Source organism: Corylus avellana, chromosome ca3 (genome assembly GCF_901000735.1).
Source record: "Corylus avellana chromosome ca3, CavTom2PMs-1.0".
Lineage (NCBI taxonomy): Eukaryota > Viridiplantae > Streptophyta > Magnoliopsida > Fagales > Betulaceae > Corylus > Corylus avellana.
The window spans coordinates 31,116,822-31,134,002 of record NC_081543.1 but is presented as its reverse complement, the minus strand read 5'-3'; the positions used below and the strand labels follow the sequence as shown (position 1 = coordinate 31,134,002).

The following is a 17,181-nucleotide window of genomic DNA, read 5'->3' as shown; positions in this document are numbered from 1 at the left end:
TAAGGAAAAAAATCGAAGAATGAAATAACATATATATATATATCGTAAAATGAACTACTTTTATGACACATAGGAAAAAAAAAACTACTCAATAAACATCAACGTAAAAACAAAAAACTACCAAAAATAATGATAGGGAACTCTCTCTCACTATCATTTCCCTGAATTCAATGTAAAATTTACCAAAGAAAAATAATCAATTTGAAGAAAAATAATATATATATATATATATATGGAACAAAAAGGAAAATGGAAGAACATAAATACAGGATAAAGATTAAAAAAAGGGAAAAAAATGAAAATACTAATATAATAGAAAAAGAACTATTCTATCAAAAACAAAAAAAAAAAACAAAAAACAAAAAACAAAATAAAGAAAAGAACTTAAGTATATTTTTTTCATTCAGAAACAACAATTGGAAACTCTCTCATTTTTTTTCCCCCCCTAAATTGAGTGTAAAATTTACAAAATAACACTGAGATATAAATAGAAAGAAAGCAAGAGAAGAAAAAAGAAAAATAAGGAGAGAGACAGAGAGAGAATTTTGAAACCTTTTGTTTTCTTCACTAAGACATCAAGTAAATGCATCCTAAATAAAACCCCTAAGTTTTAATTGCAAGATATAAACATAAAACAAGAGAAGACATAAAGACAAACAGAGACAAAAAGACAAAATTTGGAAACCTTTGTTTTCTTCATTAAGACAATTAAATATATTACAAATAAAATTCATACATTTTAATTGTCTCACAATATTGATATATAAAGAGAGAGAATTTCGAAACCTTTTGTTTTCTTCATTAAAATAATTGAATGCATTACAAATAAAACCCCTAAGTTTTAAATGCCTAAAACTTGTTCATTCTTTAAAACGCCACGTTTCGCAATTTTAGGCACTTTCTAAAACAATGGGTTCAGGACACGTCTCGCAATTCTAAGCACTCTCTACGTCAAAACTCGGCTTCTATATATATATATATATATATTGTAAAATGGACTACTTTTAGGACACATAGAAAAAAGAAAAAAGAAAAAAGAACTTAAGTATATTTTTCATTCAGAAACAACAATTGGAAATTCTCTCGTTTTTTTTCCCCCCCTAAATTGAGTGTAAAATTTACAAAATAACACTGAGATATAAATAGAAAGCAAGAGAAAAAGAAAAAAGAAAAATAAGGAGAGAGACAGAGAGAGAAAATTTTGGAACCTTTTGTTTTCTTCACTAAGACATCAAGTAAATGCATCCTAAATAAAACCCATAGGTTTTAATTGTAGGATATAAACAGAAAGCAAGAGAAGACATAAAGACGAATAGAGACAAAAAGACAAAATTTGGAAACCCTTGTTTTCTTTATTAAGACAATTAAATATATTACAAATAAAACCCCTACGTTTTAATATAAAATTTACAAAAGATAAATAATCAATTTGAATAAAAATAATATATAAATTTGAAAAAAATATAAGGGACACAAAGTAAAACAGAAAGTAAGAGAAGATAAAAAGAAAAATAGAGAGAGAAAGAGAAAATTTGAGAACCTTTTGTTTTATTCATTAAGACAATTAAATATATTACAAATAAAATTCCTACATTTTAATTGTCTCACAATATTAATATACAGAGAGAGAATTTCAGAACCTTTTGTTTTCTTCATTAAAATAATTAAATGCATTACAAATAAAACCCCTAGGTTTTAAATGCCCAAAACTTGTTCATTCTTTAAAACGCCACGTGTCGCAATTATAGACACTCTCTAAAACATGGGTTCATGATACGTGTTGCAATTCTAAGCACTCTCTATGTCAAAACTTAGCTTATATATATATATATATATATATATATGACTACTAAACTACACTAGCAAGCTAGACTTTCTTGGAGCTTTTGCTAATGTGTTTTTTTTTTCTCTTTGTCCCCTAACCATAGAAGACATACTTAACTTTTTAAGCTAGAATATTATTTATATACTTTTTAAACTTTGATGTTAATAAAAGTTCCTTTACGTGATTTGAATATCATTAGATAAACATCTCATTGTCACATTACGAGTAATTAAACTAAGTTTTATGCTAATAGCCGCCCTAGGAGAGAAAGACAGAAACCATTTTATCAAATCATTGCTTTCACTGATTTGCTTGATTGATGGGTCATTCAAATTTCTTTGTTTAAGCATGCTAATGCTGCTGTCTTCAATTTTTATTTTAACCCGTGCTGTATGCAGGTGTTTTCTAATTGTATTATTAATATATTAGCATCTAAAGTGATATCATATATTTAATATTGGGGAATGCTAGTTAGGTGTTCTTTGGTGTCCTCTTAGTCCTATGTGGATATTATTTTTTATTTTTTATTTTTAAAAAAAGTAGCACTTATTTTTCTCACTTGATTTTAAAAAAATAATATACATCTAGGACTAAGAGGACACCAAGATAATACTAAAAGAACACCTATCATTTTCTTTTAATATTTACACACGCATAAGTGTACAAAAATTATAGATAATTTACAAATTAAATAAATAAAAAAAATTGTTGAGTTATTCTATCAAAATGCTATATTTAATTTATCGGGTTTGTAAGTGTTGAAATTATGATGATGCATTGAGTGGAAGCAATATAGAGGATGAACACAAAGAACTTACGGGTGGTTAGGTGTTAGACACCTACGTCCACCACTCGGAATACCTCTAAGGGTTACATTGTACTCATTAACTTTATTTGTCTACAATATAAAGGTCTCTATTTATAGGATAATGTCTAAATATAATTATTGCAATCAAATCAAGGAGATTTGATTACAATTCCAATATTTGATTACAATCAACTCATAAATAGAGAATATTTGATATCACAATAATTATGAAATATACGGAAAACATTATATATTTTTCATATATTCTAACATCCCCTTCAAACTCAATGTGGAATATTATGGAACCTTGAGTTTGAAATCAGAAACAATAATGACGGCAGTGGCGGAGGCCAAGAACGAGCCATAGATGGTGATGACTGCCGGAAGAGATAGAGGCTGGCGGGGCAGCCAGCGACGACGACAGGTAGTTGGCAAATCCTATTTGATGATTTAGATGACAAATCCTATATATTTTTCATATATTCTGACAGTAAGCATGACGTTTTTTAAAATAACAAAGATAAACTAGAATCAATCAAATTCGGACATTAATAACACTAACGAAATCCTATTTGATGATTTAGATTTCTAATATATTTTGATTTATGCTTATATATTATACATGCATTATAGGGATAAATTAAAGGAACACTTGTCAATATTTTAGACTGTTACTTGTTGCAAGAAGGGTCGCAAGTAGGGTTTTCTTCTTTCTCTCTAGCGCCTCCAGAAAGAGAAAAGCAAGACTTGGTGTGGGAAGAACGGCTGACCTGGTTCTTCCCGCCCCCTTCTCCCCTCTTCTATCCCTCTTCCTCTCTCTTTATTATGCCTCTCACCGGTGATTTCTTTTCTCTAGTTTTATCCACCGCCTTGTGTGATTTATCCCATCTCCGCCTGAAATCCCAACACTAACCCCTCCTCCGACGTTCCTCCGCCTCCTCAGAGCCGCGGCTACAGCCTTTTCATTCTGTTTTGTCATGGGTCTCCGATTTGGTTTCTTTAAAGTCTGATCTAATTTCCCATGGCAGCCCCGCCACCTATCACGCCCATCCATGATCCACCATCATCTCCGGCTTCATCTCCTCCCTCCGTCGTGTCTCAACCATCTACACCTCTGGGGTTACTGATATTTGGTTTAGGAGATTTTATTATGCTTTTATTTGCTTGTTTTTGTTGTCTCTTTGTATTTCCTTGTATTTTTCTGTTTACTGTGTTCATTTTCTGGGCTAGATTCTTGATCTGGCCTTTTTTTGTATTTTTGACAGACATCTTCCTCTCCTTTCTGACTACTGATGGTCGGCTATGTTGTTCTTTTCTAATCACTGATGGTCGTGTCGGCTACCCTTTGGGATGTTGTTCTGTTTACAGAATTTTGCCGTTTATTACAGCCTATTTTGGCAGTTTTGGTTCGCTTGATGAGCCGAGTCATTTATTTGACTCATTCACAACTATTACTAGGATTTCTCTGTCGTTTTCGTTTATGTTCTTGTAATTTCCCTTCTCCCTCCCCCTACTTTGAATAATAATAAAAAAAAAACGACTGTTACTTGTCACAATTCTAAGGTATTTTTTTGAAAGCTTCTACTTTTATTTATACTAGCCCATAACTTGTGCTATGTGAAGGTCTTTTTTTCTCATTATATATTAATATATTAACGTCTAACGTGTTAGTATATATTCGATATCCACACAAATGCACATGTGTGTACAAAATAATAGATATTAATATATTATATTACAAAATAGGTAAGAAAAGGTTAAGTTATTCAATCAAAATGCAACATATAATTTACCAAGTTTGTAAGCTTGATGTTTTTGAACCTAAAATAAAACTGACAGTAGTCTGAATTCCAATTAGACCAAAAAAATTAAAAAAAAGGTGAAATTTTTTTTATTCTTCAATTGCTTGTGCTGAGTATAGTTACAAACTGAAGTCACGGTCCATGTGGTACTCATATGTTAAGTACAATTAAATTCAATTGTTTAGCGATTATCATAATAAATGTTATGTGAATTGTCACTTCACTTTATAAAAGACTTATAATAAAAGTCTATAAGCCTTTAATTTATTAGAAAAGTGTTTGGTGGATTAAGGTATAATTATTTGAAGAGAGGCAGTTAAATAAAATATTAAAATGGCAATATGAAGGATCAGTAAAAAATAAATAAAAAATGAGAGGGAGGCATTTTTAGTATTTTAACTATGGAAGAGATTTCAAGGTTTAAGAAGAGTAGTTCAATCGGCCGGTAATTACATTTCGAGACCCAAATTACTTGTTCAAATTCTCATTTTCTTTTCTTTTGTGCAAATATATATATATATATATATATATATATTCGGCAGACCTTTGTCTGCCCAATCGGCCAATCTGGTGTGGGTTTGTGCCACGTTTGACTTAAAAAAAAACAAAAAAAAAAATCAATTTATTAGGTTAGACGTGGATCTCTTCATCTCTTCCCACAATGCTCACACAAATATCTCCCCCTCTCTCTCTTTCTCCTCTGTCCTCTTCCCTCTCCCCTCACCGACGGCCGGCCACCGGAGACCACGAACGAGTTTAGGATGACCGCATCCCTTTAGCGTGATCGAATCCCAAAAGGATTCCCCTTCCCCCTTTATTTTATAGTTTTGAATCCAGAAACGCGTTTGAGGGTTTAGAAACGAGTTTAGGATAACCGGATCCCCTTAGGGTGACCGAAACCCTAAAGGGTTCACCTTCCCGCTCTTCACACGAGCCACCCACATCTCCGGCGACGAGCTACATTCGTCAAAATCCCCAAATTTCAGAATCCCCAACCCACTGTCAAAATGCATTTTCCCTCTCCCCCACCGACGGCCGCCCACCGCTGAGAGTGGCAGTGAGAGAGAAAGAAAAAAGCCTATGCGTGTGGTTGAATCGTCGTCACCGGCTCTCGCAGGCAGGTGGCCGTCGGTGGTATTGGTCTCTCTGTTCCACTTAATTTCGTCTCTCTCTCCTCAAAACCAGAATTGATGCTCTTTTTGCACAAAAGCAGGAGGAAGACGAAAATGGAGGTAACTGTCTCTCTCTCTCTCTCTCTCAGTTTCTTTCACTGTAAGTTTCCATTTGAGTTTGAATGAAAGTAATCGTTGTGGGTAATTCTAAGTTTCGTGATTTATTGAAGAATTTGGTGGATTAATTGAATGGGTGTTGATTTGTAATTGATGGGATTTTGGGTTTTGATGTATGGTCAAGTGGGGTGATTTTGGGGTGTAAATTGTTAGCAATATTCGGTTGTTGTGGATTTTGGGTTGCTAATGTGTTTTGATGTTGTTTGGGGTTCTCTGTTTTGGCCGAATGTGATTGAGTCTCTGTTGGGATCGATTTTGATATGATGTTTGGGTTGTTATGGCAGATTGAAGGAATTGGGTTCATTTGTTTTGAATTGTGTTGATGAGTGACCAAACAATTGAAGAGTTTGGTAATGTTTGGTGGCAACTTTTCTGGGTATTGGAATACTGGCGGAATAATTAATAGGTGATTTGCTAAAGTTTGGACTTTCTACATGTGGGTTGGATTGTTGTTGAATTTGTATAGATAATAGATCTAACATTGTATTCACTGCTCGGGGACTAAGGAAATGCATAAGTGAGAAAGGAAATGAAAGTTTTAACCTTTAATTGGTTAGGTGTTGGATTTTCTCTCTTGATTATTTTCAAAGTATCTAATTGGATATTAGTTCACACAGCCATTAAAGTTACTTAATCTTTTGCATATTGAGTTGGTAATGCATAATTAAATGCGCAATGTTGTAATGAATATTTCACTTGCGCATGGACAAAAAGACATTTTACCTGGACAAAGAATACCTGAACATTGAATACGGATATTTTTACCTGGAACTGGACACTGGACATAAGACATATTTTACCTGGACAAGGGCAACGGACATTTTGACTGGACAAAAGGACAATTTTATTGGAAATGGACAGAGGACGTTTTGGTTAATCAAGTACAGGATTTACTAAGGGACAAATAAATATTATAAGAAGGAATATAGCGTATTCAAACTAGATAATTTTCTTATTGGATATTTGAGGAACTATTAGATCATATGATTAAGTTTGGATTTATTTTGATGATACCAGAAATTTATAAACTCCTATGTGATTTGTTGTATTTGGAATTTGATAAAAAATAAAGAGAAAACCAGGGGCTGTCCAGAAATTTCAGACTTGGATAACTTAGCATTTAATAAAGTTCAAGGACTTTAAATTGGAGAGAGAGGGGAGGAGAGCTATTCGGAAAATAAAATTCTGGACAGTATAGTCCTTTCTTATTTTCTGACAAATTAGAGACGAATTTCTCTAAACATGTTTGTGTGATAAATTGTAGGGTTAAAGTGGAACGGGGACTACTACCAAGCCTGCCAGCATCCAAGTAAGCAAGCATCATAAACTCCCAATAAAAATGATAAGTATGCTTTTATAAATGACTTCTGTTAACAGTTGGGAGATCTCGATCCTTGTCTACATAAAGGCACATGCCAGGTTTTATTTTAATACCTAACTGTTGGTATATGCCATGATTATGATTATAATGCACATGAAGTACCTTAATGTTTGGTATGTGCCATGATTGTGATGATAATGCATATGAATGCCATGATTATGATGGTAATGCACATGAAGGGCGCTTATCCATGAAATGAGGAAATGCACGAGTAAGATATGGTGAAAGAAATATGGGTTACGCGGGTTGAACTACATTTGACCTGCTTATTAATTGCGTCTAATCAAGTCAACCCGTTTTGATCTGAACCCTATTACACTAAGCCCTAACGCTTTAATTTCATGTTGTGTTCATGTTTATATTTGGGCTTGTGGATCGTGTGAAATATTGCTAGTCATACTAAACTCCAAAAAGGAAAAAGAGAACAAAAGGAAATCACACAGGAAGGCGGAGGATTAGCCTCACCCCTCACCAAAACAACGAAAAGCAATAAGATGCGTTCTTATTGTTGTTTGAGAACTATTCAACCCTGCACATATCACTGGTGTATGATATTATTTGCACCTGGCACTACTAATCTAAACCAGCGATAACCCTAGCCATATATTTTTTATTACCTTTCTCCCTACAAATCGTTTTAGAGCTTTTTCTAGGAAGGCACAAATTTCATGCAAATGGGAGGATTTATTTTGGCCAAAGCTAGAACTGCAGCAGGAAGTGTCCAAAGCCCCTCCCCACAAATTAATCCAGAAGCCACTGCGGGAACCATCAACTCAGCCTTCTTGGAGTTGATCTTGTGCCACACAAACACAACCAAAGTCCCAAGGCACATATCAATTGCAAAGTATGCCCCAACTAGAAAAGGCACAGCCATGACCATGGGAAGTGGCATAAATTTTCCGACCTTCTTCGGCGACAAATCTCTCACTACGTTGACTCCCACCGCAAAGGCGAAGAAGCCATAACAAAGTTGCAGGCAGTGGTGAGGCAGAGCAGAGAAGCCTTGAACACCTATAATTGCCATGTTTCTGTAGATCAATGCATAGGGAGCTTTGAACTCTCCATTAGGGTTTCCCACATCAAATGCCTTGTAGAAAAGGAAGAAGCTAAGAGGAGCTGTTAGACAGCCTAAAGCCGTGCCAATGGCTTGGTTCACGAACATTGCTCTAGGGGAAGTGAAAGTCAGATGGGCTGTTTTGAAATCCTGCATCAGAATGCAAGCCACAGAAACAACAGATTTGATGAGACCACACCCAACCAGACCTGCCACCAGACCGTCTTCTTTTCCGCTCAACGCAGCCAAGACGAAGAGGGCTACTTTTCCATAATTATAGGCCATGTTTATATCCGTGAGACCTGCTCCATAAGCATTGCAGAATGCTAGAGATGGAGCAAGAAAATAGGCTACCACGACATAGTACCATTTCAGTTGAGGGAACATGAATGGGATCACGATTATGGACAAGATGGCGAAGACGACGTATCCAACGGTTGCAACCCACATGGGAATGTTTTCTCTCAGGAAAATTTCATTCTGTTTCAAAGCTTCTATGGGTTTCTCTTCACCATCCTCACCTGCGGGGGAGAAGAAGATCAAATGTTAGAGGTATGAACCCATAAATTACTTTGTCGTGGTTTCAAAGCTTCCATGGGTTTCTCTTCCCCATCCTCATCTTCTTCACCTTTGTTTATTGGTTAATTTCGATGGATTTTGTGAGATGCCAACCAAATTTACCAAGTTAATTTGTAAAATGTTTTTAACTTAAATAGGAGGTTAATATCACATTAAATCACCAGTCATCTCAAAAGCTTAAATTGATTGAAAAGTACAAATATAATTATTTAGTTAATACTTTAACATCTAGCCAAGTGGAAACCAACTAAAATTGTATGGAAAAGGAAAATTCGAGGCTATTGTTGGTATATATTACCCTTGTTGAGGCCCTTGTTCTTCAATCTGCCTCGGATGTTAATGACTGTGCATGCCAATATCTTGATCAAATTGTAAATCCCATCACCTAGGATCAAAGCAACGGAGATGAAAACCTGCCCAAGAAATAATGGTGTAAATGGGCGACCATGGGTAGCAAAGGAAGTAAATATGAATTTGGAAGAGAGAGGGATTAGGATCCACAGTAATTTGGGCACAAATTGTTAGTAATTAGGATAGATAACTCGTATGGGATCCACTTGCTCAAATAAATTATGAGATGTCCATCCACCTATTTGGGTAGGTAAGTTTCATATGGGCTCTTTCATATTTGTTGGTTAAATTATTAGCAATTTGAACAACAAAATTACTGAAAATCTTAATATAAGAGAAAGACCTTGTAACCATATAGGCTCTTCATGTCACTCTCTTGCAAGCTCTCAAGAAACCAATTTCCTTTAAGCCGATCTATAAGCGGCCACATTATTCCATATGAGAGCACAGCACCAAGAAGCAAAGATAGGTTCACAAGGTGGGAGCAAATCATCCCGGCCCCAACAAATGTCATGTTAAAGTCGAAGTAGAATCTGCAAAATTTGATAGTCATGTAATTAATACTATAATACTTTTCATCGAATTTTCACGTTCTTTAATACGAGATTTTGAGTTTTGGGTTTAAATTATCCATCAACAAGTAAAGGCCAGTACTGCAAGATATTTAATTGAAATATAAAATAAACTGTGGAGTCAGATTGGGACAGAGACATTTGCTCTGAGATTCTATACTTTAAACAATTAAGATTGCTAGCACGTTGAGGTCAAAGAAGCAAAGAAGAGAGAAAATACATACGTTTGCTTCCATGCTTTCAATCCAAACGATGGGAACTGGGCGAACCCACCACACTCCTCTTTGCCGCTGAAAAACCACTTGAAGAAACCCCACAAGAAGCTTGCTGAAAAGTATTTCATGAACCCCCCAACTTGCTTCCTGCATAATATTTTCTTCTTTTTGAGGTTTGATTCTTTATAGGATTTTAGTTTCATTAAAAAGGTGAGAGATACTGAAAAAGAGGTTTACTTGGCCATCTTATCCCCCTGGGTATGGAAGCCATTGATGAGAACTGCAGTTGCCAGGCCACTTGGATATGTTAATTGGAGGTCCACTATCATTATCTGCAGAACAATGGGAATGGCATAAGCATAAAAGGGAAAATGATATCTTCATATTGGGCCAGAAAAGCACAAAAATATCACGGTGGGGTGTGAATCCATTAAATCTGCAATGATGGTTTGCTAAGAAGAAAGAAATGCCCACTTTTCAATGATAACTTTGCTGAATTTTTCTGGCAATTGTTTTTTTGTTTAACATAAAACTGATCATGGTTTGCTATCTTTAGTGAGTTCAACACAAGTCCAGTTCAAAAAATCACCACTAATTAAGAAGAAAGAAAATTGTTAAAGACTAATAAAGACCTTATTGTAAGTTTTTATAACTCTAGGAATATTAATTAAATTAAGAATAATGTTATTTAGTACCTTACTATACAATTTTCATATAAATAAGATGATGTGACAATCAAAATCAGACTTTGATTTTTTTTTTTTGATTTTTTTTTTGATTTTTTTTTTTTATAAGTGCTGGTCAATGGCTGATTTTCATTGCCGCATCATCAAGTTGTATGGCAATCGTATAAAAATATACTAATAAACATTACTCTTAAATTAATTTCAAACTTTTAAAATAAATAGTGACTTAACATGATATTAAATCAAAGGTTGAGTTTAAATTTGACTTCAGGATTTACTTTCATTTCAGTTAAATATTCAAGCGTTGGACCTTAATTATTGAGAAAAAGTTTGAACCTACGTAGAGGTTTAAAATATTAATTAAATAATCAAATTAATATTTTTATTTTCTTAAACTTTAGAATATATGACGAATTAACAAGTTATAGGCTGCTTTTAACCTAATCTGTTGGGGAAAAAGTAGTTGCGCGCACTTTGCAAATTTTCAAGAAAGAAGATGAAAGAGACTAGATGTACGTACCTTCCTCAAAGGAACCAAGGCAAAAAGACCAACAAAGCAGACTAGATAAAGGTAGCCAGTCATCCAACCAAATCCAGGCTCCTTGACACTCCTTAGGGTATTCCCCTCATTGTTGACCCCTGACAACTCATATGTCCTCTTGTTTAATCCCAAGAGATAAGAAGCAAATCCACCTGCAGCCCAAAAGAGAAAAAGACATGTCAAGAGTATATCAAAGTTCTTAAAAAGTATGGAAAAAGTGGGATAAAGATGGTAACTGTTTGGATTGCTAGTAATTCGGATCGTTGATGTAAGTTTGTGAGAGTTAATATGGGATCATGTAGGTTTATAGGAATCTCTCACCAGCAATCAGAACAGCAAATTGCTGGGAATTCGAATATGAAAAAGAAAAACGAGAATTTAAAATGAAAAATTTGAAAAATTAAAGCCTCAAACCTCCAGCAGCAATGCTATAGCATGCAACTGCACAAGTTTGTATCATGGTGTTCTCTTGCCGAGTGAAGGGCTTTGATACAATCCCAGCTCTATGGAGCAGTTTTATCCATGTCCGGACGAACACGAAAGCCAGAAGGGCAGCAGAGACATTTAGATGAGGAACTATCCCTGTTGTGAGGCTGAACTTCATGGCTATGATGCTGTACATGGTTCCAATAATAATGCTCACCACTATTCCCCTTACTGTTATCTGCTGTGTCCATGGCTGGATTCTCTTCGGTCCCTGTTGATCAGGTTCATTATCTGCAGGTAGTTTTTCAAACTCTTCCCTCTCAATCTCTTTCTTTTCTTTGGCTTCTTCCATGTTCATTTCTCCTAAAGAATTAAACCCTCTGCCCCACTGAAAAACTTTCTTTTGTTAGAACAAAATTCAACTAGATTCATGCACATATAGACTCGTACAATGAGACTTATAAGAATGACAGATTTATAAGAAGAACTGGAGTTTCCATGCACAGACTCACCAGAACTATGTATGCATGAACCAGCACAAGTTGTCAATTGATTCTGTCTTCTTCTTTTAACCAATAATTAGACACCTTTCTCACAGCTTGCAACGACCCTTACAGGTGAAAATATCTCAGGTTAGGTACAATCTATATTTTATTTGATAAAAGATCAAGAAAGATCAGTGAAAAAATTTAAAGGAAAGAAGAACTTGGCATGAGTGTTTGAGATATGGATCACAATATTTATAACAAAATTAGCATGTGAGCTGCTTGGTTTTGCTGCAGTGGCAAGTCTGACCTCATCATTGGCCCTCTTTATTTCTTCACCACGAGGTGGTTATGATGACGTTTTTGGTAGATGAGATTCTTTATGTGGGAGTGGATTTAAGGAGGATCAAGATCCCCTCCACTTGAGGGGAAAATGAGAATCTCATTTTTTCTAATTTCAGCCCTTAGATGAATTAAGGGTTCAAAATATTCTAATCTCAAAACTCAAACACAAACACAACCACACAAGATTTTATACCAAATTTAAATTAAAAAATTAATTAATTTCAAAACAAAATGAAAAAAAAAATAAGGGGCGGCTCCGCCCAGAGCCGCCCATCTGGGGGTGGTGCGTGGCCACCCCATGGCCTAGTGGTGGGCGCGCGGCCACCCCCATGGCCAAGGGGTGGCCTCGCGCCACCCCCAGAAGCGCACAGCCACCCCCAGCAAATCTGGGGGTGGCGCGCGACCATCCCCAAAAGGCCATGGGGTGGCTGCGCGGCCACCCTAAGCCTTCCGGGGATGGTCGTGCGCCACCCCCAGATCTGCTGGGGGTGGCTGTGCGCTTCTGGGGGTGGCCGCACGACCACCCCATGGGCTTCTGCGGGTGGCGCGAGGCCACTCCTTGGCCATGGGGTGGCCGCGCGCCACTGCCAGATCTGCTGGGGGTGGCCGCATGGCCACCCCCACCCACCCATGGGATGGCCGGCGGCGGCGGCGAGCCGCCCCATGGGGTTGCTTCTACTCCAATATTTTTTTTTTTAAAAAAAAAACAAATAAATAAATGTTTTTATTATTTATAATCAGGTGTGTTGGGTTTATTTTTGAGTTTTGTATTCTTAGATATTTTAGACCATTAAATGTTTTGGATGGCTAAGATCTCAAAAAATAAGATTCTCTAATTACTCCAAATTAGAGGAGATCCTGATCCTTGGATTTAACTCTAGCCATTGGAGTTGGCATAAACACTATTCATCACTATTTTTCAAAAAAATCAACATAAAAATATTCTAACTTTTTAACTTTTTGTATCAAATCATTCATTTTTTATTATTATTCAAATAAAAAAATTACTACAAAACAAATTTTTTTCACTTTTTCATACCACTTTTTTATTTTTTTTTACCAAACATTTTTTTTTTCACATCAATCTACATTAACTACAGTGTTTAAGTCAACCCATTTACCAAACACTACCTCAGCTGCAGATGTGTGGGTCAATCACCCAATACTGCAGTGTGCAGAAGATGACAGGTGCAGAAAAGAACATTGATGGTTTTTTTGGAAAATGGTGGTCATGAAAAGACCTCAAGGGGGTTCTCTCCACACTGCCAGTTGCTTTGCTATAATTTGTCATTCATGGTACCTCAAAATCACTGTTTAAAACAGCACCTAAAATGCTTCTCTTTTCTCATTCAGTAATTCAGTTCCACTGTGAAATAAACTTCTACATAGAGACAAAAAAAACAAAAAAACAAAAAAAGATGTTTGTCCTGCGGGAGACATGTGCAAACATCCTTCCCATAAGACTACCATAAAGAATGGCTGTATTTTGAACTAAAAATCCAAGGTGGTCATCACATCTCAATTTTAGGAAAATGTTTGTATTTGAACAAAAAGTCTGAAGTGCTCATCACATCTCAATTTTAGGAAAATATAATTGAGAAAAGGTGGGTGTTGGAGGATACTATTTTTATTACTATCCCTTATATTTGACAAATAAATTTAATTTTTTAATAGTTGATTGCCTAGTAAGTACAACATGGACTATCATATCAATTTATAAAAAATTTGTAGTAAAACTTGCATTACCCCTAACAATATTCCGTATCATTTAACAACCCTCTGCCCCCCCCCCCCCCAATTGATTAATTGCCATAAGTAGTGGACCTTCAATTGATTATTTATTGGAAAAATGTTTTGGGTGCTACAACTTTTACAACAATCCCTTAAAAACTAATTTAACACTTCATGTAGCACCATAAAATTGTTCAGAGGTTGACATAGGATGTGTCTTGGGATACTACAACTCCTTGCAAATTGACGTGACAATTTGCGTGGCACTATCATATGCCAACTACAATTAAATTTAATTGTTTAATTAGTAGCTAAAGTGATAAGTCATACATGAACTTACAAACTAAAATAACAATCCACATGGTACTTATAGTAAATATCACATGAATTGTCACATCAGTCTATAAGAAACTTATAGTAAAAATGATAGCATATCTATCAACACTCAATGATCGTTACAAAGAATACACCATTTTTTTTTTCTAATTGAATGAGGGAAAATGATTACATGGGAGGATCTTTCTCATTTCTGATCTGAATGGAAGAGAAAATAGGGGATCCTGTGGGAATACTCCCAAAAACAAGATGAAAAGCGGCTCATTTGGTTAAAGCATATGCACGAAAATTGGTACATCGAAATACTTTCACAGCATTCAAACTTTAAAATGAAACTAAAGTTAAATTAACATCAACAATACAATTAGCAAAAGTTTAAGAATAAAATAAAAAGCTAGCACCACTAAAAGAGCATCTCCTTCGCGGAAATAAGCTACCAAGGACAAAGGTAGACTTTCTTGGCTAACGATGTGTCTCTGTCCCCTGAGCATAGAAGAAATAATTAAGCTATCATTGAGCTTGGCTAATGCATGCTTCTAGAAAAGAAGATATTTAGTTATGGACTTTTTGAACTTTGATCTTAAAATAAAAGTCCCTTTACGTGTTTTGAATATCATTAGACAAACATCTAATTTTCACATTACGTATATTTACCCTCAAGTTTTATGCTTAATACTAGCATGTAACCCGCGCTATGCACGGGATTCTTCATTATAATTTAATTTCAAAACTTAAACACATCTCATCTTACTTTTTATTATAAGTTAAAATATATGTGTAAAAATACATACTAAAGGCTATACACCAGTAAATTACTGTTCTAAACATGTTTTTTTTTTTTTTTTTTGAAACATACCAAACATTTACTTAATGAAAAGTATAAAATAAAAAATAAAAATAGCAAAAAGGACACTTGAATTCTGATGATCAAAATATTAATAGAAAGTTAGTAGGAAACTCTGATATTGTTGATGTGATATTTATTATATTGTAATACAAATAAAATCCATAAAGTTCTAATCATTTCAGAAAAAATACAGAGTAAAATAAACAAAATATTCTCTCTTCTTTTTAATACAAAATAAAACACACATTTCACTCAATATTTAATGCAATCAAATAAATTTCTTTCAACACTTCCAAAAAATGCTAGAAAATTTGAGTAAATCACAAAACGAAGAAAAAAAAAATCTAATAAAATATTCAAATGAATTAAAACATAAAATAGCAAGAAGAAAATCTTGATTTTGACTATCAACGCGTTAATAAAAAATTAGCATAAATCTTCGATATTATTATTAGTGTGATACCTATTATATTTCAATAGAAATAACATTCATTTAAAACTGAACATTCTAAAAAATATAGAGATCAAAGTGAACAAAATATCTTTAGTAATCTTTTGAGTGTTCCAAAAGAGTTATGTTCGATTGAAGAACAACTCAACCATAAAACAATCAAATGAAGAACTTAACCAATAATTTTCACAAACAAAGCATAAACATATTCAAATCTCCACACAAACATAAAGCAAAGCATGACACGTACAAATAAACTTTCTCAAAAAACAAACATAAAGATAATCAAATAAATTTATGCTCTCCTTTCACAAACAAAAGAGAAACAAATTTATATTTCCACCAAAACGTAGATTCAGATCGAGAAATAAACATAAAGATAATGAAATAAATTTATGTTTCTTTTGCTTTTAAAAGAAGAAAAAAGCACTTCCAAAACATGTCTGAAAATTGGAGTAGATCAAACAAACAAAACAAAAAATCTCCATAAAACATTCAAAGTGGTTAAAAAAAAAAAACAAAACAAAGCAAAAGTATTTACTTGAATGTTGTTGCTAGTGACTATTAAAGGAGGAAGCACCATAAATTTTGCCCTATGTTTTGCCTTTAAGAGCAGACTCATGGACTTAAAAGGCTCTGGCATGCACCCTTTTTAAATGTAAAAAGAGAGAGGTAGAAATCAAAGAGAATTTAATGATAGATTTAATTTGACCTTTTTTTTTTTTTTCTTTCTATTCAACGTATTAGGCATATTAAACTCATTGTATTCCTAACATGAATTAATTTAGTTAATTTAATGGCCTTAGAGGACCGGTTTTTAACTTAAAGGACCGGTTTAATGTTTAAAAATTAAATAACCATAATTATCTTACATTAATTATAGTCACTTAATAATGAAATTCATATAAGGAAACGTTTTGAAATAAACTCTTGGAATAATGAAACCACCTAAACCTAAACGGAAAACTATTAAACCATATTAAAAAATAGGAGAAACACTAAACGGTTAATAGAAAGAGTTAAGAAGACACTTAAAAAATTAAAAAATTTAAAACCATTTATGCTTTTAAAAAGTATGAGTTCAAAACACATGTCGCAATTCTAGGCTCTCTCTGAGCCAAAACTCGGCTTTTATATATATATAAAAGCCGAGTTTTGGAGAGTGGAGGTAGAAAATTAGCATGAATCTCCGATATTGCTAGCACGACACCTATTATATTTCAATAGAAATAAAATTTTCTATTGAAAATTCTAGGTTTTATTTTAATATTCATATTTTTAATATTATTTTGCCTTTTATTATTTTTGAAACCGTAAAATAAAACCTATATAATTATGAATATTAAAAATAAAAGGCAAAATAATATTGCTTTCAAAAGTAGAGAAAAAAAAAAAAAAAAACCCTTAAACATATGCTTGAGAATCCGAGTAAATTACACACACAAAAAAAAAAAAAA

At 34.1% G+C, this 17,181-nt stretch overlaps 1 protein-coding gene and 1 long non-coding RNA gene across 3 annotated transcripts; one reads left to right on the top strand and one right to left on the bottom strand.

The window, feature by feature from the left end:
• Nucleotides 1–5,079: 5,079 nt before the first annotated feature.
• Nucleotides 5,080–7,221, top strand: LOC132175225 (uncharacterized). Its single transcript, XR_009439403.1, has 2 exons — nucleotides 5,080–5,667; nucleotides 6,989–7,221. It is a non-coding gene; the product is annotated as an uncharacterized LOC132175225 (long non-coding RNA).
• Nucleotides 7,222–7,584: 363 nt separating this feature from the next.
• LOC132175223 (metal-nicotianamine transporter YSL1-like) lies at nucleotides 7,585–12,224 on the bottom strand. Of its 2 annotated transcripts, XM_059587092.1 has the most exons (8): nucleotides 12,042–12,224; nucleotides 11,518–11,917; nucleotides 11,083–11,255; nucleotides 10,114–10,208; nucleotides 9,886–10,023; nucleotides 9,433–9,622; nucleotides 9,037–9,151; nucleotides 7,585–8,680 (listed from the first exon to the last, which is right to left on the bottom strand). In XM_059587092.1, the coding sequence occupies exons 2-8, from the start codon at nucleotides 11,885–11,887 to the stop codon at nucleotides 7,755–7,757; spliced, it is 2,007 nt and encodes a 668-aa protein (XP_059443075.1). In that variant the 5' UTR covers nucleotides 11,888–11,917; nucleotides 12,042–12,224; the 3' UTR covers nucleotides 7,585–7,754. The 2 variants fall into 2 exon arrangements, with proteins under 2 accessions (XP_059443075.1, XP_059443076.1); XM_059587093.1 differs by lacking the exon at nucleotides 12,042–12,224 and having other exon boundaries at nucleotides 11,518–11,925.
• Nucleotides 12,225–17,181: the final 4,957 nt, after the last annotated feature.